This window comes from Rhinatrema bivittatum, chromosome 7, assembly GCF_901001135.1.
Source record: "Rhinatrema bivittatum chromosome 7, aRhiBiv1.1, whole genome shotgun sequence".
NCBI lineage: Eukaryota > Metazoa > Chordata > Amphibia > Gymnophiona > Rhinatrematidae > Rhinatrema > Rhinatrema bivittatum.
In genome coordinates, this window is record NC_042621.1 from 128,540,781 (window position 1) to 128,564,956 (window position 24,176).

At 44.4% G+C, this 24,176-nt stretch overlaps 1 protein-coding gene across 1 annotated transcript in view; it reads right to left on the minus strand.

Annotated features, from left to right (window-relative positions):
* Positions 1–20,321, minus strand: part of FBXL15 (F-box and leucine rich repeat protein 15) — a 52,168-nt gene extending 31,847 nt beyond the window's left edge. The window contains exons 1-2 of the mRNA XM_029609112.1: positions 20,092–20,321; positions 13,604–13,763 (exon numbers count right to left, since the gene is read on the minus strand). Of these exons, the coding sequence (XP_029464972.1) occupies positions 13,604–13,763; positions 20,092–20,225 (294 nt within the window). The 5' untranslated portion in view covers positions 20,226–20,321. The remainder of the gene's footprint in view (positions 1–13,603; positions 13,764–20,091) is intronic.
* Between the last annotated feature and the right edge of the window lie 3,855 nt (positions 20,322–24,176).

The window sequence follows — 24,176 nt, forward strand, 5'->3', positions numbered from 1 at the left end:
AACTGGTTAAAAGATAGGAAACAGAGAGAAGGATTAAATGGTCAATTTTCTCAGTGGAAAAGGGTAAACAGTGGAGTGCCTCAGGGATCTGTACTTGGACCGATGCTTTTCAATATATATATATAAATGATCTGGAAAGGAATACGACGAGTGAGGTTATCAAATTTGCGGATGATACAAAACTATTCAGAGTAGTTAACTCAGAAGCAGACTGTGATACATTACAGGAGGACCTTGCAAGACTGGAAGATTGGGCATCCAAATGGCAGATGAAATTTAATGTGGACAAGTGCAAGGTGCTGCATACAGGGAAAAATAACCCTTGCTGTAGTTACATGATGTTAGGTTCCATATTAGGCGCTACCACCCAGGAAAAAGATCTAGGCATCATAGTGGATAATACATTAAAATCGTCGGCTCAGTGTGCTGCAGCAGTCAAAAAAGCAAACAGAATGTTAGGAATTATTAGGAAGGGAATGGTTAATAAAACGGAAAATGTCATAATGCCTCTGTATCGCTCCATGGTGAGACCGCTCCTTAAATACTGTGTACAATTCTGGTCGCCGCATCTCAAAAAAAGATATAGTTGCAATGGAGAAGGTACAGAGAAGGGTAACCAAAATGATAAAGGGGATGGAACAGCTCCCCTATGAGGAAAGGCTGAAGAGGTTAGGGCTGTTCAGCTTGGAGAAGAGATGGCTGAGGGGGGATATGATAGAGATCTTTAAGATCATGAGAGGTCTTGAACGAATAGATGTGACTCGGTTATTTACACTTTCGAATAATAGAAGGACTAGGGGGCATTCCATGAAGTTAGCAAGTAGCACATTTAAGACTAATCGGAGAGAAATTCTTTTTCACTCAATGCACAATAAAGCTCTGGAATTTGTTGCCAGAGGATGTGGTTAGTGTAGCTAGGTTCAAAAAAGGTTTGGATAAGTTCTTGGAGAAGTCCATTAATGGCTATTAATCAATTATACTTAGGGAATAGCCACTTTAATTAATTGCATCAGTAGCATGGGTTCTTCTTAGTGTTTGGGTAATTGCCAGGTTCTTGTGGCCTGGTTTTGGCCTCTGTTGGAAACAGGATGCTGGGCTTGATGGACCCTGGGTCTGACCCAGCATGGCAATTTCTTATGTTCTTATGGTCTTCTGTCAGAACCTCCTAGGAGAAAGTCTCCTCCTGAGGACACAGCATATCCTGCTTTTGTCCAAAAGATGGTCAAGAAGCTTCCTTTTCCCTTGTTTCAAGAGGCAGAATATAGAGAATATATATTTGGCTTGCTAAATGTTTTGAACCCCTAAATCACACTTTAGCCAAACCAATACATAAATTACAACAGGAGCTTCACACACTTTTGTCAGAACTATCGGTGTCAAAAAATAAATGAATATCAAATACAAAGTTCAATGTTGTTCAGACATTGGAAAGTCCAGCTGCCCACCAAATAGCAGTCATGGAATCAATTTTAAAAAGCAAAAATTAATTCTAATGCTTCTCCAAGCATGGATCCTGCCTTGCTGGATACCACAACCAAAAGGTGTTCCAATCAGCAATGTTAAGTTCTAGAATAGCTGCACATTAAGTTTAACAAAAACTGTAAGATATGTCTCAGCTTCCATCAGAGTTGAAGAAATATGTCGTAATAACTCTCCCATGAAGGTGAACCATCTGGTAAGCATTTCATCAGATCCAATTTATGACACATTTTCCAGGATTTCAGTAGTAGCCATTGGAGCAAGATTAGCTTGGCTTTTGAGTTTCAGAGTTACATTAAAGATGAACATGAAAATCTTGCTGATGTCTAATGTACAGGAGAATCTCTTTGGAGGAAAGGTGAAAGAAACAGACTTTATTAAAGATCATTATACTCATGGCTGTTGGCTCCTGCAATTCTGTGGCCACTGTAAAGGTCACAAAATTCAGTCCTTACTGTAGAAATGGCCAAACTTCTGCCAGAGACTAGGGGCCATGAGAGAAATGGCACAGCATATTGCTCCTTTCCCCCAGAAGAGAAGACCCCTTGGTGACAGAAAGACAGCAAGTTGCTTCTCTTCTCCCCCCTCCCTCCAAGAAAAGGAGTGGCACTGGAGGCAGAGAGATGGTGAATTGTTCCTCTACCAGTGCACTCACCACCAAGATCCCCTCACTCACCACCCTCCCTGTTGCAAACAGGAGGACAGCTCCCTTGCAGCACCTAAGGCTGCATTCTCTGCCGCCACTACCTGGGCCCAAGGGTTGTACTTTGTTCAAATCATGACTCGCAGATCCCAGCAGCAGAGGAAGACGCAATCCAAGATGCTGGAAGGCTGCCATCCTCCTCCAATCTCCAACATGGAGGGCGAGTGAGGGGATCGTGGAGGAAGGGATGGAGAGTAAACCAGGTGAGTGAGAGGATCGGGCTGGGAGGAGTGAATGAGGGGATGGGAGGTCGGATGAGGAGGTGGGAAAATGAAGAAAAAATGAAGGGGGGGGGGATCTTGGAGCTGGGAGGAAAAGTGCCTGAGGGATTGTGTGATGGGAGAGAATTCTATTGTGAAAGTGAGAGAGGACATGGAGGAGAGAGTGAAGAGGCTGGAGTGAGTGTGGAGTGTGAATGAGGGGATCACTGTGGGTGAGATTGGAGGAGGGTGTAGGATGTGAGTGACAAGACTAGAGGTGGTATTGGGGTATGAGGGGTTCAAAAGACCTTTGGAGAGGGGATGAGAGGGGACAAGGATGTGAGTGAGGGGACTGTGGCTTCCTTCCTTCTCTTTCATCCCCAGTCCTCCCTCTTTCCTCATCCCAATCTTTCTTCTCTTCCACTCCATCCCCAAATACTCCCTTTTTCCCCGATCTCCCCATCTCCAATCTTGATCCCTCTTCTCTTCTCGCCACTTCATTCCTCTCATTCCCTTTCTTTATCCTTCCTGAATGGATATATCCATCCTCTCCTCCCTCTATACCTCTATCCTCCTCCATCCCTTATGCTTTTATTACTCCTGCCTAAGATTCCTTCTTCATTTCCTGACTCAGAGATCTCTTTTCCCTCATCTGACATCACCTCTCTCCCCATTCCTAGATCCATTCCCCTCCTTCCTCCCCAGCTACAATCACAAAGACCCCCTTTTCTTCTCTTAAAGACCCAAATAAATTAACTGGACACAGAAATTTCAGAAAACAAATTTTTGTAAAGTAAAAAGAATCACATTTTTTAAATTGCAACTATATACAAAATTATGCAAATGCCACAGAACTGCCTCAGTATTTTGAAAATCTGCCACCGAATTTGCTAACTCTTGCTGCAGAATCTTGAAAAATCTTCTACAGGAAACAGGGGCTCCAATTAGGCTATTGTACTTACATTATAAACTGCAACGACAGAGCAACGCTCTAGATCTAAAAAGCCACAGCCCGAAAAAGCAAGTTTGCTTACCGTAAACAGTGTTTCCGTAGATAGCAGGATGAATTAGCCATGCTGTCTGGGAAGCGTCACGATCCCGAGTAGGTGGAGTTTCCCCTAGCTGATCACAGAGTTTTTGACTCTGTGCGTCTGCGCGGTAGTGTTCCCGCGTGGTTCCCTCACCTTTTCAGTTTCTTTGTAAGCCAAGCGAGAGGTAAGTCAAGAAGGTATGTCTGTCTCTGTGTGACTGTCTAGGGAGGAGGGAGGGAACGCATGGCTAATTCATCCTGCTATCTACGGAAACACCGTTTACGGTAAGTAAACTTGCTTTTTCCCGTCAATAGCAGGGCTGAATTAGCCATGCTGTCTGGGAGTCCCAAGCTCCCGGGTTGTGTCCTTGTATATTCATTGTTTGCAGGTTTGGACATCAACCCCTGAAGTGGTAGACAGTCTCATGTTCTTTTTAGTGATAATAAGACTGCTGTGCCTAGTGCTGCATCAGAGGTCGTTTGCTGTTGGAGGCAATAATGCGATGTGAAGGTATGAATGGTCGACCATGTTGCCGCTTTGCAGATATCAATTAAGGGAACTTTGTTCAAGTGGGCAACTGATGCTGCGGTGGCGCAGATCTGGTGCGCCTGAGGCTTTGTGAGTAGTTTAATGGAACATTTATTGTAGCAAAAAAGTATACATTATGATAACCAACTGGCTATGGTCCTTTTTGAGACTGGTTGTCTAGGATCATTTGGGTTAAAAGAAAGAAACAGTTAAGATGGTCTCGAAGTTGACCGAGTCCTTTTCTTACAGTAAGCTAACGCTCTTTTACAGTCCAACGTGTGTAAAAGTTTTTCACGCTCATTATTATGTGGTTTTGGCATAAAAATAGGTAGAGTTATGGTTTGATTAAGATGAAAAAATGTTACCATCTTAGGCAGAAAGGAAGGATGAGGACGAAGGGTCACCTTGTCATGGTAGAATTCTAGATAAGGGGAGTAGTGAACCAAGGCTTGTAGTTCACTGACTCTCCTTGCAGAAGTTATGGCAATAAGAAAAACTGTCTTCCATGTCATATATTTGATGTGGCTAGAGTCTAATGGTTCGAAAGGTGGAAGCATTAGTTGTTCCAGTACTACATTTAAATCCCATGGAATTGGAGGTTTAGACACCGGTGGGCGAAGTCGTATCATTCCTTTCATGAATCTAGAAATCAACGGATGGTTAGACATTGGAAGGTTAATAAAAGGTTCATGAAAAGCTGCTATAGCACTGATATGAACTTGTACCAAAGTAGTGGCTAATCCTGCTTCGTAGAGTGTGTGCAAATATTGTAGTAATTGAGTGGCAGTGGATGAGAAAGGGTTTATGTTCTTTGGAGTATGCCAGTCCAAGTATCGCTGCCATTTTCCTTTGTAGTTACATCTGGTTGAAGGTTTACGTGACGCAATAAGAATATCCTCTAGTTGAGAAGATAAACCTAAAGGGAGTTAGTATTTGCCTTTCAATCTCCATGCTGTGAGATGAAGGGATTGGTTCATGGGGTGAAGTAATAAGCCCCCTTCCTGTGTCAGAAGATGTGGAAGATTTTGTAATGTTATTGGTGGATGAATGGAAAGTTTCATGAGGTACGCGTACCAGGGCTGTCTCGGCCACGCCGGGGCTATTAAAATCATGTCTGATACGTCTTGGATGCATTTCTGAATCGTTCGAGATAAGAGTGGAATGGGTGGATAGGCGTACATCAAGCCTGGTGTCCATGGAATGAGAAAAGCATCGGGAGCAATCCTTTGATTGCTAGGGTAAGTTGAGCAAAAGGTTTGGACTTGTCTGTTTGCTTCCAATGGCAAAGAGGTCTATTATGGGAAACCCCCACTGTTTGAAGATGTTTTGTGCCTCTTCTGGATTCAAAGTCCATTCATGTGGATGAAAAATCCAACTGAGACGGTCTGCTGTTACATTGTCCAAACCTGGAAGATAAGTTGCTTGAATTGATACTTGGGCTTTTATTGTCCAATGTAGAATTCATGTTGCTTCCTGACAGAGTCCAGGAACCGGACCCTCCTTCCTTGTTTATGTAAAACATGGCTACCTGGTTGTCTGTATATACCATGAGGCTTGATCCTCTTATCTGATCCGAGAACGTTTGAAGTGCGATCCAAATGGCTCGTAGTTCTAGGAGATTGATCTGGTATGTAGATTCCTGAGGGGCCCACAGACCCTGAGTTTTCAGTTCGCCCAGATGTGCCCCCCAACCCTTGTTGGAGGCATCTGTGGTCAGAGTTATCTGATGAGGTGGTAAACGGAATGGAGCTCCCGAGGAAAGGTTTTTGGGAAGAAGCCACCAACGAATGTCCTCTTTCATTGCGTTTGTAATCTGAATTCTGGTGCTGAGTGGTTGTATGAATTGAGACCACTGAGTCTTTAAACCCCATTGTAAGCAGCGCATGTGAAGTCTGGTGTGAGGAACCACATAGATCGCTGCTGCCATATGACCTAGAAGTTGGAGAACCTGGCGTGCAGATGTCCGGTTTCTGTGAAGCAGGTTGTGTGCCAATGATTGTATGTTCTGCATCCTGTCTGGAGGAAGGAACGCTCTGTGTTCCACCGTATTTATGAGAGCGCCTATGAACTGAAGTAGTTGAGTAGTTTGTAGGTGAGACTTCTCGAAATTGATAAGAAATCCCAACCTCTGAAGGCATTTGATCGTGCGTAATGTATGATCTCTCAGTGTAAACTGATCCGATGCTACTATTAACCAGTCGTCTAGCTAAGGAAAAATCTGGATCGAACGTTTCCATAGGGGAGCCACCACAACTGCTAGACATTTGGTGAAGACTCTTGGGGCTGAAGATAGGCCAAACGGGAGAACCTTGTATTGGTAATGTGTATTCCGAACTTGGAAACATAGGTAATGCCAAAAAGACGGGTGAATTGGTAAATGGGAATATGCACCCTTCAGGTCGATGGAACATAGCCAATCGTTGTGCTGAATCAGCGGTAGGATATTTTTGAAAGAAGTAATTTTGAATTTCTCTCTCTGTATGTGTTTGTTGAGTAATCAGAGATCTAGAATGGGTCGTAGGCCTCCTGACTTCTTTGGAATGAGGAAATATTGGGAATAAAACCCTTGGTGATGATGAAGAGGGATAATCTGTACAGATTGTTGAACTTGTAGGTTGTTCAATTTTGTTGTGAGGGATGTGAACTGGGATTGTATCATCCTCTTTGGAGGAATATGAGGAAGAAAAGGAGTGGATTGAAAATTTAGAGAGTAACCGTTTTTTTATAATGTTGAGTATCCACTGATCTGATGTGATGGATTCCCAATTGTGGAGAAACAATTGAAGGCATCTTCCTATGAATACTGGTAGTTGTGGTGGCTGTATTAATTTCAAAAAGAGGAAGCTTGTTTTTGTTGAGGAGCCGGCGTTTGCTTTAATTGCCTTTTTTGTCTGGCACGACCCCTAGAACTTGGTGGAGCTGTGTTTCTTGGTGGAATATATGATTGAGGCCTGTACTGTGAATATGACCTATTGTATGGTCTCGAGTAATACCGGCGACGGTAAGGATAAAATTGATGTTGCGATTTTTGAGACTCTGCAGGAGTGGTGAGCGAAAGTACAGCTGCACTTTGTTCCTTCAAATGGGAGACTATGTCTCCAAAATTTATCTCCAAAGAGATTGTCACCCATGCATGGGATATTGGCTAGCTTCTCATGTACATCAGGGCGAATTGCCCTGGCTCTGAGCCAAGCCATACGTCTGGCTGCTATAGCCGAAGCGGATGCTCTTGCTGAAGATTCAAAAGACTCGTAAATAGAGCATAGTAAATGCCTGAGGCCTTCTTCCATATCTAAGAAAGATTGGGGAAGTGTATTGTCCTCTGATAGACATAGTGGACGCAGCTTTTGGAGTGATTCGAAGAGGTACTGTGTAGTGTAGAACTGATGATGTTGTATTCTGTTTGTGAGCATGGAGGAGTGATACATCTTCTTCCCAAAGTCATCCAGACATTTATTCTCTCGGCCCGGTGGTGTGTTCGAATGCAATTTATTACGTTTAGCTTTGGATAAGGCTGATTCTACCACAATAGATTGGTGGGGAAGTTGGCCAGACTCATAAATTGATATTCTTCATCTTGTACTTAATATCAATTTTTCTTGAAGTAGCCGATGTTGAGAAAGGAGTTTTCCAGATTTTGAATAGAAGATTTTCCAATACAGAGTGTGGAGGTAGAGCAGTGGGCTCGGGAGGAGATTCAAATATTTTTAGGATTCCAAGCATTTCAGCTCTGGGATCAGGTACTCTTCCGGTTTCTACCTGGAGAAGACTGCCTACTTTCTCAATTAATTTTGCATAGGTCAAGTCCTCCGGAGGAGAGTAAGGTTCAGATAGGCCTTCCTGAGGATCAGATGGCATTCCTGTTGAGGAATTGAAAGATTGAACTGATTCCGGAGAACCTGGACTAAGTGGTTGAGTTGGTGTATATTCTTTGACCGGCTCCAATGGTTCTAATACCTGGAGGCGAGACAGGAGAACCATCTGGAGAATCCTGTGGTGGTAATTCTTTTGTTTTTTTCCAGTTCTTGGAAAAAAGAGCTGAATATCTGAGATTTTCGTCATAGTAGATGCTGCCAAAGTACCTTGTGGAGGAATATGTAATTTTTGCTTTGGGGCTTTTGTGGGAATTGCCGCAAGCAAAATGTCCTCAGGCGATTTCCCATTATGTTGGCCCTGAGGAGGTATAATAGGCGAAGGGCGAATACGTTTTGTTAACGGATTGCAAGGTAGGAGAGCGTCTCTTTTCTCTAGAGACAGCTGAGAGACTGGCCAAAGAACTTTCACAGGGAGGAGTATGACCTGACGATAAAGAATCAGATGCAGATAGACCTTCAACATCTACGTCAGAAGTTATGTTGGAGATTCTTGATGAACTTCTAGAGTGCCCTCTTCTTGCAAGAACCTGTATGGTGCAACTTATGGTGATGTTTGCCCGATCTGCTGTGATCCAGTGATTGCACTTGCATCCTTTTTGCACCATGCGCCTTAGGAGCGTCATGCAATGACCTGTGCTCCGTAGGTGCGCCGTGTGATTGGCCATGCGTCGTAGATGCTCCATGCACCGTAGACGCGCCGTGCGCTGTATGACATGTCGCGGATGCGTCGTCATAGTGATGCGCCGTACAACTTAAACGCTCCGTGCGTCGCTCGTGCGTCGTCTAGTTTCGAAGAGTCATATTTTCTTTTTAACAACGCTGACGGCGCAGGTTCCGATGATGCACTTGCCGGTTCTGACAATGCACTTGCCGGTTCTTTGCGCCGGAGTTCCTCTGCTGGATCCCCGGCTTTTGAATGAGGCCTTGAGGGTGTGTGAGACCCTGGCCTGCAACATTTGGCGGCTTGTCCGAGTCCTGCTGGTCCCAGCGAGGACGCTCTTTTTGGATGGGCCTTACCCGACTTCACCGGTCCCGGAGAAGAATGTACGGAGGATGGTGGGGCCGAAGTGCCCGTTCGTGGTCTCTCCATCCTCTCGGCGCGGTGTTGCTGGGCCCGCAGAAACATCCTCCCTCAGTGCAGACACGACTTTTGATCGTGTTCCAGGCCTAAACAGATGTAGTAATAATTATGGCCATCTGTGATAGATATAATTTTGCCACACTGACAATACTTGAACCCAGAGGGCTTTGGAGCCATCTGGGAAAAGAAATCCTGAGAAAAATGCAAAAAAATTTTGGCGAAAAAATATCCAGTCAGGAAAAATTGCTAGAGGAAAAAAACCCCGCGTGCGAACGGCTCACGGAAAAAAAGAAACTGAAGAGCTAGGGGAAACTCCGCCTACTTGGGATCGCGACACTTCCCAGACAGCATGGGTAATTCAGCCCTGCTATCGATGGGAAAAAAGGCAATACTTATATTCAAGGAGGATATCTCAACCTTGCCCTTTTCAACAATCCCACCCTCTGCAGAAACAGCAGCAGCAACCCAGGCAGCATGTCAGAGAAAGAGCGCAAACCAAATCTTTCCAACTCTCTCAAAGCACACGAGAATTTCTGACTATGCTATCAAATAAAATTCCCAGTTAGCCTTGGACAGTCTTCTAAAGGAAAGGAAGACCAAGATGTCATGTTCACATGATCTTTGATAACAACAGGTAGTTCGGTATTAACAATCATACAGCAGATGTACCATTTAAATTTCAAATCTTACCCTCTAAACAATCTTACTAGGAGGCAATTTTTAGTTGCAGATCAAATCACACTTCTACAGCAGGAGCGTTCAATCTTCTTCTTGGCCAATACAGTAGAATATGTTCCATTACAGCAGAAGAAAACAGATTTCTACTCCAAGTATTTCCTAATTCCAAAAAAGACCAAAGGACTTCATCCCATCTTAGAAACCTTAACAAACATCTCAAGAAAGAAGAGTTCAAGATGAGCTCCTTTCGTATCATTCTCCCTCAGTTGGAGATCAATGACCAATTATCTATCTACCCTACAACTCAAGGATAATAACACATGCGTTCCAATTCACAAAAATTACAGGAAATTTCTGTGTTTCACCATAGGGAATCATCAATATCGGCATTGCGTTCTTCCTTTTGGCTTCTTGTTGGCTCCTAAAGTCTACATAGAATGGCTTGCAGTAGCTGTTGCTCACCTAAGACTGCACAATGTATTTGTTTTTTACTATCTAGTTCATTAGCTTATAGCAGCTGAAACCCATCTGCAGGCCTACTCCTCCACATTTTGTACAATGAAAACCTTTCAATCCCTAGGATTCCTCATCAATTTGCCAAAATCCAATACAGAACCCTCTCAGGTAATAGACTTTATAGGACCCCATCTGGACACAAGAGAAAAGTTTTCTTCCTCAACAAAGAGCAAACATCTTGATGATATAATCCTGATAATCTCCAAATGAAGACAGATGCTGGGTCACATGATAGCAACAGTCTAGGTCATCCCTTTCACCTATGTTGCCATAAGACTACCACAGTGACATTTAAAATTCCAGTGGAACCAACCTTTCCAACCACTATTTCACTCTGAGGTGGAGTTGAATCCTTCCAACCTATACAGAGGTCAGTTCTTTTCACCAACCTGAGTTTCAAGAAACAACCAGATGCTTCCCATCAAGGTTAGTAAGCTCATTTCAACCACTTATGATCTCAAGAAACCTGATCGCCAATAGAAAAATTGCTTCACACAAACTACTTAAAACTGAGAGCCATTTTCAATGATCTCAAAAATGTTTTGTCTTTGATTGCAGATTACAGCAATTTTAATTCAAATCACCAAGTGGCCATGTTCTATAGAAACAAACAGGAAGGGAAAGACTCCTTCAATCTTTGTCAGGAATCCTGATAATATTTGGAAATGGGAAACTTCCCAAATAATTCTTATTGAAAGCTATCTTCTGGGGAGAGACAATCAGATAGCAGACAAAGTAAGCTGCCAATTACTGCTATACGAGTGATCACTGGACTATTGAGTAACACAGGAACTGCTCCAACTCTGGGGTATTTTGATCATAGATTGATTTGCAACATCACTGTTGCAACAAACTTCCCATATACTACTCCAGGATGCACGTGGAGGACAGTTTGGCAGCAGACACCTTCTCAATCATATGGAATCAAAAGCTGCTATATGCTTTTCCTTCAGTTCTACTGAGAACCAAAGCACTTCTGAAGGTAAGAAGGGAAAAGAGTCAAATGATTTTGACAGACCCGATTTGATTTTGCCAAGTTTGGCTTCCTTGGCTATAACACCTAACTGTTCACCATCCGAGAACATCATGCATATTCTAATCCCTAATCACACAAAGAGAGGGGAATTTTCTACATCCCAAACTAGAGACATTGGCTCTGACTGCATGGACATTCAAAGCAAACTAATATCTTTTGTACAGTTGCCTTCTGAAGTAGATACAATTCTAGCACCTGGAACATACTCAAGGAGAATATTTTGCAATTCATATGGAAAAGGTTCATTATCTGTTGCTCTGCAACAAGACCCCTAGTCTATTCCTGTGTATGATGTCTTTCTTAATAAGAGCTGAAGACAAACTATCAGACTTAATGATATGCTACAGCACAGAGATGAACATTTCAAAGGTCAATAACTGATAATGGCCAGATTCATTAAAGGCCTAAATCAACTTACACCTCCAATCAAAGATCTTCCTATACCCTGGGATCTATGTATAATTCTGGCTCAGCTCATGAAACTGCCATTCAAACCTTTGATCACAGCAGCCCTGAAGTTTCTTTCTTTGAAAGTTTTATTCTTAACAGCAGTTACATCTGCCAGGAAAGTAATTGAATTATAAGCCTCGGAGTCGTACTCTTCCTATACTCAAATTTCCAACAAAGTTGTTTTAAAAATGCATCCTAAATTTCCACCAAAATTGATCTCTTAATTTCATTTAAATCAATCCATCATTTTCCAACCTTCTTTCCAAGTGCACATGCTATCAAAGTTGAACAGGCTCTTCATACTCTGGATTGTAGAAGACCTTTGTTCTTCTATTTAGAAAAATATATATATGTATTATAGGAAGTTTTTCCAAACATGTATCACCAGTAAATCAGGGATTCTTGGTAACAAAGAGAATTCTTTCAACTTGGATTTCTGACTGCAACTCTTACTGCTATAATCAATCAAGGCAACAACAGAATAAAGTGACGGCCCATCTAATCAGAGCTATGGTAATTTCCTTAGCACATCTTCGCTCTGCCTCCATAGAAAATATATGCAGAGCAACCTCCTGGTCTTCTATCCATACCTTTACTGCTCATTACTGCCTACAAAATGCCTCATGTCAAGATAGCAGTTTTGACCAAGCAGTCTTAAAGGCTCTTTAACTAATTTCTTTCAACTCTACCCTCCAGCCCCTGGCTAAAATAGGGGTTTGTATGCTTCTCAAAGAACATTTAATACATGACAAAGATTTCCATGTAACCTACAGCTTGGGAGTCCCCATTTGCGTGGATGATACTTGTCCTCTGCTGCCTAGGGAGAACACCCATGACAGGTATTCTTCGAAGGCAGTAGGGCAAATCAGTCACACAATTTCACCCTCCTTCCCTTAGAGTTGAAGGTCAGCTTACTAAAAAGTCAGGATTCATGCTTTCTGAACCCCAAGACAGCTTTCCATCCCAGCGCTGTTGGATGACGTCACCTGCTTGTCTATGGAGAACACCTGTTACAGGCGAGCAGCGTAGCTTTATTTGTGTCTAGCTGGGCTCCTTTTATAAGCACATTGCAGTGAGAAGCAAGCCAGCTGGGCTTACAATAAATATCGGGCTAGGGAACCTCTGGTTTACTGGTGGGGGGGGGGGGGCTTTTTTTGAATGGGTTTGCCATTATTTAAAACACCAACAAACACATGCATGTTACTAAGTTAATAAGCTGATGAATCTATTTTTAGGGAGATTTGGAATTTGTATGTTCTTTTCATATGTTGATGTATATAAGCCCTCTGGGGACAGGGAAATACCTGAATGTAACTCACCTTGAGCTACCAATGAAAAGGTGCGAGCTGAATACAAATAAATACGTGCATACAGTTACGGGATTTACCTATTAGCTACTTCAGGGCTGATCTTATGAGGGTGCGGGAATCATGGTAAATCTATCACAGCAGAGCCCTGGAGTGCTGAAATTATAGTGCTCGAGGGACGGGGCAACCATGGCAGTGCAGGACTGTCCCTCACCTCTCCCCACAAGGGCAGGGCCAAGAGCACTCGTCCCTATGCACCCACACCTAAAGACAGCTCTGAGTTTCTTTGTTCAGATACCAATATTGCTGGCAGTATGGGAAGTGAATTTAAGATGTGCACAAGATGATGATAAATGTGAGCCAACTCTGGTTATATGATGTGTTTGGAAAAAGATATTTTATAAAAAATAAAATGACCAAAAAAAAAAAAAAAAGTGTGCATGTTGTGAACGTATGCATGTACATTTAGCCAGGTGAAAATCCACTTCCAAAGATTCAGCCATTCTACTCACGCAACTCTCGACTAAAGCTTTGAACACGTCCCCCTCAATGACCAGAAAGAAACTCCATGCACTTACAGATGCTCAAATAATGGTTAGGACAGAGGGTGCTGGCTGGGTGTGAATGCATGCTTTCTGACCATGCTAAAACTCCAAGTACACTGGATCCTTGAGTAGTAACCTATGCTGGCCCTGGTCAGACAAACGAAAACGTGCTACCTGGGTGGAGTCGAAGCAGCGACAGTTGGCCAGGTACAGCTGGATAAGGGACTGAAACGGTTTGCTGACCCTCTGCAGTCTCAGGAGCTGTTGCACGGGCAGGTGGCAGAGGATATGCGGAATTAGAATATCTTCCCAGGGTAGGTCCAGGAGATGCAGACTACAGAGGGAAACAAAAACAGACAAGCCCAAATCACTGGCCAGGGTACCTGGGTAGCAAAGTTCAGTTCCATCAGCTGGGCATGCAGTTACAAATTTTTATTTACATTCCACTTTTTCTGGCGCTTCAAAGCATATTACATTCAGGTACTGTAGGTATTTCCCTGTCCCCAGAGGGCTCACAATCTTAAAAAGTTTGTACCTGAGGCAATGGAGGCTGAAGTGATTTGCCTAAGGTCACAAGGAGAGGCAATGGGAGGTTTCCCTGGTTTGGAGCCGGCTTCTCTAACAGCTAGGCTACTCCTCAGTCCCTAATTACACTATAACTCAGCATATGTGTGCGTGTACATGCATACACACACAAGGGAGAGTCAAAGAGAGTAAATTTAAGCACTTTTGATGATATGCTTACATTCACCTGATTTACTGACTCCCCCCTTTGTGGAATACACTTGGTGCTGTTTGTCAGGAACGGTGGTGGTCATAGTGCACACATGGACCAAGAAACAGGCCCGTGCACGTGGCATCCAAAGGTTGCATTGGCTGGAAGGAGCTGGAGGAACACAATGGAGGGGAAGCAATCCAAGCCATGCAGCTGAGAAGTACTAGGATAAATGGTCCACATGGCTTCAGGAACAGCTGCATGGCAACCACTAATCAGCTAGGAAGGGGGAAAACAGGAAATAGTGCTGGAGCCATAAGAACATAAGAAAATGCCATACTGGGTCAGACCAAGGGTCCATCAAGCCCAGCATCCTGTTTCCAACGGTGGCCAATCCAGGCTATAAGAACCTGGCAAGTACCCAAAAACTAAGTCTATTCCATGTTACCATTGCTAATGGCAGTGGCTATTCTCTAAGTGAAATTAATAGCAGGTAATGGACTTCTCCTCCAAGAACTTATCCAATCAGACTGAGCCAGGCAGGGAAGGGGGAAGAACGCCTAGATCAGCTTGCTGGGCATCGGGCAGGGAAGGCAGTGCAACCAGCTAAAACAAATCCTGCCCTGAATTTTCAACGGGTATCAGCTAGTCAAAATATATAAAATCTAAGAAGGGATTTGTGACATTTACCAACATTCCTATAAGCAGCAAGACCAATATTTTACCTTCCACCACACTAAACATCATCAAGACAGGCAAAACTGCAACCCCCCTGCCCAACCATGGCACTGTTTCCTAACACCCCAACCCAGCAATGCTGAGGCAGCCCATGTGGCAGTGCTTTCCAAAAATCATGCAGCCCTCCTGTCCCACTGAGTTCCAGATGTGTAGCTGGATCTGCTTTGCAGTCCAACCATGGGCACAATCTCTTGGCCCGCGCATACTTTGTGCTGGTGGCCCTGACAGACTGAGACCACCAGCACCAGACATATTATATAGAGAGATATTAATAGCATGTCAGTCTTGACCATGCGCCTCAGGAACCTAAAGAATTTGATAAAATTAAGACAACCATGCAAAGAACTGGGTTTCCATCCCTATTCTATGAGTTGTGTTGGTAATGGCCTGGCAGAAGGCTGATCATGACTAGGGCGTCAATTACATATCAACAACATTCCAGCAGGCTTCTTAGGAAGCTCTAGAGTACACCTGTGCCACTCATTCCATATCCCAATATTTTGAAAGTATACAATGATGTTTTCCCATGATGCATGCCTAACATATGGCCACATCAAACTGCCACATGGATATTGCTTTCAAACACAATTTAACCTGTTTTATGATCACTTCTTATTTGTAGTTTGAATAATCTACCTTGGGATGTCCTCTGGAGTCCTAGACAAGATTCAGGAGTCTCTAGCTGAGAAGAAAAGAGCAGGAAAAGGGAATGGAAACAGGAATTTTCAGAGAGTCAGAGCACCAAGGCAATGACACTATGCCCTAATTAAATAACCTAAAATAAGTACACTCTAGGCCTTATTCAATAAAAAATGTTTCCATAGACAATGGAGAAAGTTCTTTTGGAATAAGGCCTTTTAGGTCAAGAATTAATGGATTTGTGGGCATGCTTTATCAGGCCAGACAGACAGAGGAAGGCCATGAGACTGGAAACAAATTTTGTACTTTTTTTTTTTAATTTATATTCCACTTTTCGTGACACTTCAGAGTGTACTGTAGGTTTTTCCCTATCCCCAGAGAGCTCACAATCTAAGGGGCTTATTTACTAATCTGCGTTAGGTGTTTACCATACAGGAAACGCCTTAACGCAGTGATGATGTGCAGTATTTTAAATGCCATGTGTTATTTTTCCCCTGATAATGCAAGAATGCTAATGAGCTGCTTTGCATGCAAATGCATCCAAAGCAGCTCATTATTAAGTAATTTTATGTAAAAATTGCAAGCCACGTTATTATCAGAAAAGTTAGCTAGAATTCTGGAGTGTAGCTAACTTTTCCTGGAAGCATCAGGATGCTAATGCATGTCCCAATGCTCCAAGGGTAAGTGAGTTAAAGGGCCTGAGTGGCCCAACAAAGTGCCCCTTCTCTCCCCCCTCCAAAGTAGAAAAATCTCCCAGGTGTCTAGAGAGACCCCTCTTTCCCCACACATACACCCCCCGAGGCGGCCCCCAGTACACAAATAAAAAAAAAAAAAGTTAAAAATATCAAAAATGAAAAGAGCAGCAATGCAGGCCCATCCCCTCCCTCCCAAACTTCACCCCTTTTCACAAACCACCCTACCAGGCCCCCCCATCCCACTCTCGCATATCACTTGACTCTCTTCACCCCCCCCCCATCCCCCACACACCTTTGCCATATTTTTCCATCCCAATTGGGCTAATGGCGCCCAAAGAGCCTTCTAGGCTCCAGGCCCAGTGCCATCACTGAAAAAATGGTGCCGGGCAGACTTTGTGCTTCTTCGGTTAGATATTCAAAGCTGGCCGTGCAAGTAACTTAGGAGGTCATTTTCTAAAGCTAGAGCACGTGAAAAGTCCCTTTTCACGTGCGATAGCTAAAAAGGGACGGAGTCAGGGCGGCGTCTGCCCCGGAAGAGGAGGAGTTGGGGCAGACGCCGCAAAGACAGCATGGACAGTGAAAAGGTAAGGAGACTTTTCGCTTCAATTTCGCGCCCAATAGCACCACCTTTTACGATGATGCTATTGGGTGCGAAAGCGATCGCACCTCGGAGGTGAGATCGCTGCCGGCTATCGCAGGCCCGCCCCCCTGTACCGCGCGATTCACGACGCCGCAGTATGTTAAAAAATCTAGGCCTTAGCCAGTTAGAACAATATATACGTACTTAGTCAGATAAGTCTACCTGGCTAAGTTTAGACCTGCCGGATTTACGCGCGCAGGGCATTTAAAATCCGGCCCATAATTTTTAGTCGTACAAGTAACTTATACAGCTAAGCAGCAGTCGCTGAACCTAGGTACATATTCAGCGATTGCTACTTAGCCTCATAAGTCCCGCTTATCTGCTAAATAGTGATGAATGTGCTTTGAATATGAGGCCCTTATGTCTTAGATGATGGAGGGATTAAAGGGGCACTTAGAGAAGATAAGGCCATCGCGGAAAGATTAAATGATTTCTTTGCTTCGGTGTTTACTAAAGAGTATGTTGGGGAGATACCCGTTCCGGAGAAGGTCTTCATGGGTAATGATTCAGATGGACTGAACTAAATCACGATGAACCTAGAAGATGTGGTAGGCCTGACTGATAAACTGAAGAGTAGTAAATCACCTAGACTGGATGGTATACACCCCACGGCTCTGAAGGAACTAAAAAATGAAATTTCAGACCGATTAGTAAAAATTTGTAACCTATCATTAAAATCATCCATTGTACCTGAAGACTGGAGGATAGCTAATGTAACCCCAATATTTAAAAAGGGCTCCAGGGGCGATCCGGGAAGCTACAGACCGATTAGCCTGACTTCAGTGCCAGGAAAAATAGTGGAAAGTGTTCTAAGCATCAAAATCACAGAACATATAGAAAGACATGGTTTAATGGAACAAAGTCAGCATGGCTTTACCCAAGGCAAGTCTTGCCTCACAAACCTGCTTCACTTTTTTGAAGGAGTTAATAAACATGTAGATAAAGGTGAACCGGGAGATGTAGTGTACTTGGATTTTCAGAAGGCGTTTGATAAAGTTCCTCATGAGAGGTTTCTAGGAAAAATAAAAAGTCATGGTATAGGTGGCAATGTCCTTTCATGGATTACACACTGGTTACAAGACAGGAAACAGAGAGTAGGATTAAATGGACAAGGGAGTGGGCAGTGGAGTGCCTCAGGAATCTCTATTGGGATCCTTACTTTTCAATATATTTATAAATGATCTGGAAAGAAATATGAGTGAGATAATCAAATTTGCAGATGATACAAAATTGTTCAGAGTTGTTAAATCACAAGCAGATTGTGATAAATTGCAGGAAGCCCTTGTGAGACTGGAAAATTGGGCATCGAAATGGCAGATGAAATTTAATGTGGATAAGTGCAAGGTGATGCATATAGGGAAAAATAACCCATGCTATAGTTACACAATGTTAGGTTCCATATTAGGTGCTACCACACAATAAAGATCTAGGTGTCATAGTGGATAACACATTGAAATTGTCAGTTCAGTGTGCTGCGGCAGTCAAAAAAAGCAAACAGAATGTTGGGAATTATTAGGAAGGGAATGGTGAATAAAACAGAAAATGTCATAATGCCTCTGTATCGCTCAATGGTGAGACCGCATCTTGAATACTGTGTACAATTCTGGTCGCCGCATCTCAAAAAAGATATAATTGAGATGGAGAAGGTACACAGAAGGGCGACCAAAATGATAAGAGGAATGGAACAGCTCCCCTATGAGGAAAGACTAAAGAGGTTAGGACTTTTCAGCTTGGAGAAGAGAGCTGCTGGGGGGGATATGATAGAGGTGTTTAAAATCATGAGAGGTCTAGAACAGGTAGATGTGAATCGGTTATTTAGTCTTTCAGATAATAGAAAGACTAGGGGGCACTCCATGAAGTTAGCATGTGGCACATTTAAAACTAATTGGAGAAAGTTCTTCTTCACTCAACACACAATTAAACTCTGGAATTTGTTGCCAGAGGACGTGGTTAGTTCAGTTAGTATAGCTGTGTTTAAAAAAGGATTGGATAAGTTCTTGGAGAAGTCCATTACCTGCTATTAATTAAGTTGACTTAGAAAATAGCCACTGCTATTTCTAGCAACGGTAACATGAAATAGACTTAGTTTTTGGGTACTTGCCATGTTATGGCCTGGATTGGCCACTGTTGGAAACAGGATGCTGGGCTTGATGGACCCTTGGTCTGACCCAGTATGACATGTTGTTATGTTCTAATACTAGTAAAAGAAACAGTTATGCCTTCTTAAATCCCTCCCACTATCAATTATTTCCCCATCCTATACATGTTTTTCAGGGTAACATCCCCAAACTATGGTAAAGCCTCGGATCGGTTTGCACATTCTATCCCAACCTGTACAAGCTCCCACCCAGCGATCAAGCCAAAACAAGGTCACTGGACCGTAAAAAACGAAAATTCGCTTCCACAATCGTTGGATGTCACTGTTGAGCTAAAGACAACGAATCCGTCTTTGCTGTAAGCTAACACTTCTCCTTTGTCTGATCTCCCTTCTCTCTTTTTGGGTTTCTGCCGCTCTTCCTGCTGTTTCATCTGCTGATAGTTTTCAGTCTGACATCCAGCTTCAGAAGTGTCAGACCAACCGATTTTCTGCTACTTGCTTATTCTGTAGATGGTAATGTTTTGTAATGGTAAACAGCAATGTCAGACGCTTCCTCCCCATGTTCAACAGTGTAAAGAGTCTATTCCCCTGGTTTCACATGTTGCATGCTATATACCGTTACTAGGTTCTGTGAGCAACGTTTCATGGGGGCAGACAGTGAATAGTTTCAAGCCCCACTGCCTGAAGCTCTTGAATGATGTTGGTTGCACGAACCCATTAGGCGGCCTCTGCAAAACAGTAGTCGGATATCAGCCTACAACGCAGAACAAGCTCGAGCAGTGAATGGTAGAGAAATCGGAGATCACGCTGGCACTGACTACCAGTTTCAGAGCCCCGACTGGTATCAGGCATCATTACGACGGCAGGTACAGAGCTGCAGTCAGTGGCTAAATGACTGGGCTTCGCTGGTGACTTGTCCTGCTAAGACTTCTCGCCTGCCCCCATTATGCTCAATTCGTCATCGCAGGGTAACCACACTCATGGGCAAGCACCATTCGCCTGCAAAGGCTAACGGCAGCTGCCCTATGACCATCGATGATTGCACCGTAACTACTAAAACAAGCCCTGATTGCAGAATCTGCAGGCTGAGGAATGCAAGGCCCCCTCCGTGCCTCCAGCACGCCCCTTAGCACTCACCTACAGCCCCCTGAGGCTTTGGCCATTGAGGAAGGCCGGTGCTCGTCACCTCCGGGATCTGCGGACAAGGAAGCAGGAGGTGCTGAGCCCCGAGAGGACTGGATCCCTCCACTGGAGCAGGATACTCTCTCCATTGCCTGTCCCCTTTCTCCCCGATCCGACTCTCTTAGATCAGCAATGCGCCCTACGAAAGTCCTTCCAGTGCCCTGACGGTGGAAGCCAAGGGCGTGGCTAGGCATGGGCGCATGGCGTTCTTGCACAATCCTATTGGACACCGCCTGATCTCCAGCGGCAGAGGACTGCCTCCTGCTTCCTGCTCTAGCCCCTCCCCTCTCAGGCAGCTTGCAGGAACAGAAGGGGGGCTGAGCCTGGAGCACATAGCGCAAAGCTTCAGAAAACTTTATTGGTATGACAATTTTTACATGTGTTGCCATAGTAATAGAAAAAAAGGTTTAACATTAAAATGAAAAAAATGACGAAATAGTTATAACAGTAAGGCAACATTATTTATTTATTTATAGCCTTCCTATAGTGAACCTGTAGTGCTAGACGTAAAAACAAATATATACAATCATATTAAACAAGTTAAAAACAAGTACATCACAAAATAATATGTCAAGTACACTCAAATTTCACAATCAGGTCTCTTCAAATGCTTCAAAAAATAAGACAGATTTCAATTGTTTGCGAAATATTTTTATATCACTAATAGCTCGTAACTCAGCTGGTAAAATGGAAGGACATACTATGAAAGTGCCCGGATTCTAGTTTCTTTCAGGCAGGCATCTCTCACAGAAGGAATCGTTAAGTTGTCCATTTCTTGGGACCAAAGATCTCTGACAGGGATATAAGATATTAATACACTTGATAAATAACTAGGAGCATTCATTTTAACTGACTTAAAAAATCAAAATTTAAAATTTAAAACTAATACATTGCAAAGGAGGGAGCCAGTGTAAAGCTCATAAAAGAGGGTCACATGGTCCCAAGGCAAGCCTCTCATAACCAAATGAGCAGCAGAATTTTGTAAAATATTTAAAACACAAGGAGACTGGCAGGGAGACCTACAGTATATATAATCCATTACAATAATCATTCGCAGACAAAACAAATGACTGCACCAACGAATGAAAATCATTGCGATCAAAGATATAGCAAACATGATGTACATAATTTAAAGAAACCTGTTTTTAAAATTGATTTAAGTTGGTGCAAAAAGTTTAACTGTGGATCAAAAATAACCCCCAGATTTCTTACTACCTTTTTAACAGGTAAATAACCCCATTAACTATTTTAGGGCACTCAGATAAATCCGGAACAGATGCATTTTAATGAGAGAAACATAAAACATCTGATTTAGAAAGATTTAAAAAAGGTTATTCTCTTTCATCCATATATCATTAGAGGAGAGACAATCTGAAATGTACTTCACTGTCGCAGCTAGAGAACCAGACAGGAAAGTAAGGTTGAAAAACATTCAGCATAGACCCTGAATTCTATACCAAATTTTCAATCAGCAAACAAAGGGGGAGCAAATATATATTATAAAGAGTTGCTGACAAAATAGAGCCTGTGGTACTCCATTATGTAGCTCATACCAGTCAGAACAAGCTCCCTTAGAAACCCTTTTTGCTTTCTTTCACTCAGGTATGATTTGAGCCACTGATGGACAACCCTTCTAATGCTCATTGAATGCAAGTGATGCAATAAAATTTCATGGACTACCGAGTCATAAGTTGCACTAATATCCAAAAACATGGCAATCTCTATGCCATTACAATCGAACTGTCGAATGTTAGGGTTCGTGGGCCCTTGGCCCGAGGTGAGGGTTGGTATCACCTGTGGGGAGGAGCCCCACAGGTACCCACCATCGGGAGGCAAGGTCAGCTGGTAGGAGATTCAGTAGTGTACAGGAATAGAATGTCCTGTAATACAGCCACGTGATCGTAAGTGCAGTAAAGGGAGTACTGTGGGGGATCCCAAGGAGCAGGGGTGAGAGACACAGTTCTGAGAGAACCCACAGTATACTCGCTGGATTGGAGAGGCACGTTCCAGAGCAGAAACCTCTGAGAGAGGGCGCTGGGCAGGCACCAAGGAGCGGGGAGCGCGAGATAGGAACTTCTGGAGGTCTGCAGCAGGGAATGCTCCAAGAGACGAGGCTGCGCAGCAAGAGAAGTTCTGGCGCGATGACGTAGGCCAGCCCGCGGAGTGGGGAAGCCCGGGTGAACCTCTGCAGTAGTGACGAAAGCAACCCCGGGGAGCGGGGCTGCGCACGATGGAATCTCAGGCAGAGAAACGAGAGCACTACCCCGAGGATTGGGGGTGCTGAGAAGAGTCACTGAAACTGAATAGAAGCACTGCCCCAAGGAGCGGGAATCGCAGGCACAGTCTCTGTAATAAAGCGAAGACACTGCCTCGAGGAGCGGGGAAGCGCGAGCCCAGTCTCTGTAGTAAAGTGAAGGTACTACCCCGAGGAGCAGGGAAGCGCAAGCACAGTCTCTGTAATAAAGCAAAGACACTGCCTCAAGGAGCAGGGAAGCGCGAGCCCAGTCTCTGTAGTAAAATGAAGGCACTACCCCGAGGAGGGGAGAAGCGCAGGCACAGTCTCTGTAGTAAAGCGAAGGCACTGCCTCGAGGAGCGGGGAAGCGCGGGCCCAGTCTCTGTAGTAAAGCGAAGGCACTGCCCCGAGGAGCGGGGAAGCGCAGGCACAGTCTCTGTAGTAAAGCAAAGGCACTGCCTCGAGGAGCGGGGAAGCACGGGCCCAGTCTCTGTAGTAAAGTAAAGGCACTACCCCGAGGAGCAGGGAAGCGCAAGCACAGTCTCTGTAATAAAGCGAAGACACTGCCTCGAAGAGCGGGGAAGCGCGAGCCCAGTCTCTGTAGTAAAGTGAAGGCACTACCCCGAGGAGCGGGGAAGCGCGAGCCCAGTCTCTGTAGTAAAGCAAAGGCACTGCCCCGAGAAGCGGGGAAGCACGGGCCCAGTCTCTGTAGTAAAGTGAAGGCACTACCCCGAGGAGCGGAGAAGCGCAGGCACAGTCTCTGTAGTAAAACAAAGGCACTGCCTCGAGGAGCGGGGAAGTGCGGGCCCAGTCTCTGTAGTAAAGCGAAGGCACTGCCCCGAGGAGCGGGGAAGCACGGGCCCAGTCTCTGTAGTAAAGTGAAGGCACTACCCCGAGGAGCAGGGAAGCGCAAGCACAGTCTCTGTAATAAAGCGAAGACACTGCCTCGAGGAGCGGGGAAGCGCGAGCCCAGTCTCTGTAGTAAAATGAAGGCACTATCCCGAGGAGCGGGGAAGCGCGGGCCCAGTCTCTGTAGTAAAGCGAAGGCACTGCCCCGAGGAGCGGGGAAGCGCAGGTCCAAACTCCAAGCAGAAGGTGGTTCCAAAGGGATGACTCTGGAGAGCAGGGAGGAGCTCTGGGAGGCGCAGGGCTAGCCTGAGGAGCGGGGGAAGCCAGGAGACAGGTCTCACACAAGAGTATGTGCGTGTGTATAGCTGGCAGGAGGCTAGAAGGTGTGAGGAGGATATGGTTGTGACTGGATGATGAGGGGTAGAGATTGGTGGGTGTCTGAGTAGTTTCCTCTCCATTGCATTCTCCAACCTGTTTCACTCCCCTCTCCACATTGCACTCTGCTACCCCTTTCACTCCCACCTCCACATTCACTTATCCCCCTTTTCACTCTCTCCTCCCCATTGCACCCCCCTCTTTTCCCTTCCCCTTCCATTGCACCCCCCTTCCCCATCCCCTTCCTTTCTCACACCTCTGATGCTTCAGCCAACAGGACCTGGGTTCCCTGCCATCCCATTGCTCCCACACTCCTCTTCTTGGGTCAACAGGGCTTGGGCTGCCTCCACTGCTCTCTCATTGTGCCTGTTTTGGGTTTTTTTTTGTTGTACTGGCAGAGCTTGGATGCCCCACTGGCCTGCTCCAATATCATCATCCAGCCACTGCTTGCTGCAGCCAATGACGTCATCGGAAGCATCTCAAGGTAGGCCTATTTTGGAGGGTTTTGGTTCAAGCTGAAAAACTAATTGGGGGTGTTTTATTGGGGTTTTTTTGTTTGAACCAAAAATCAGAAGCCCTATG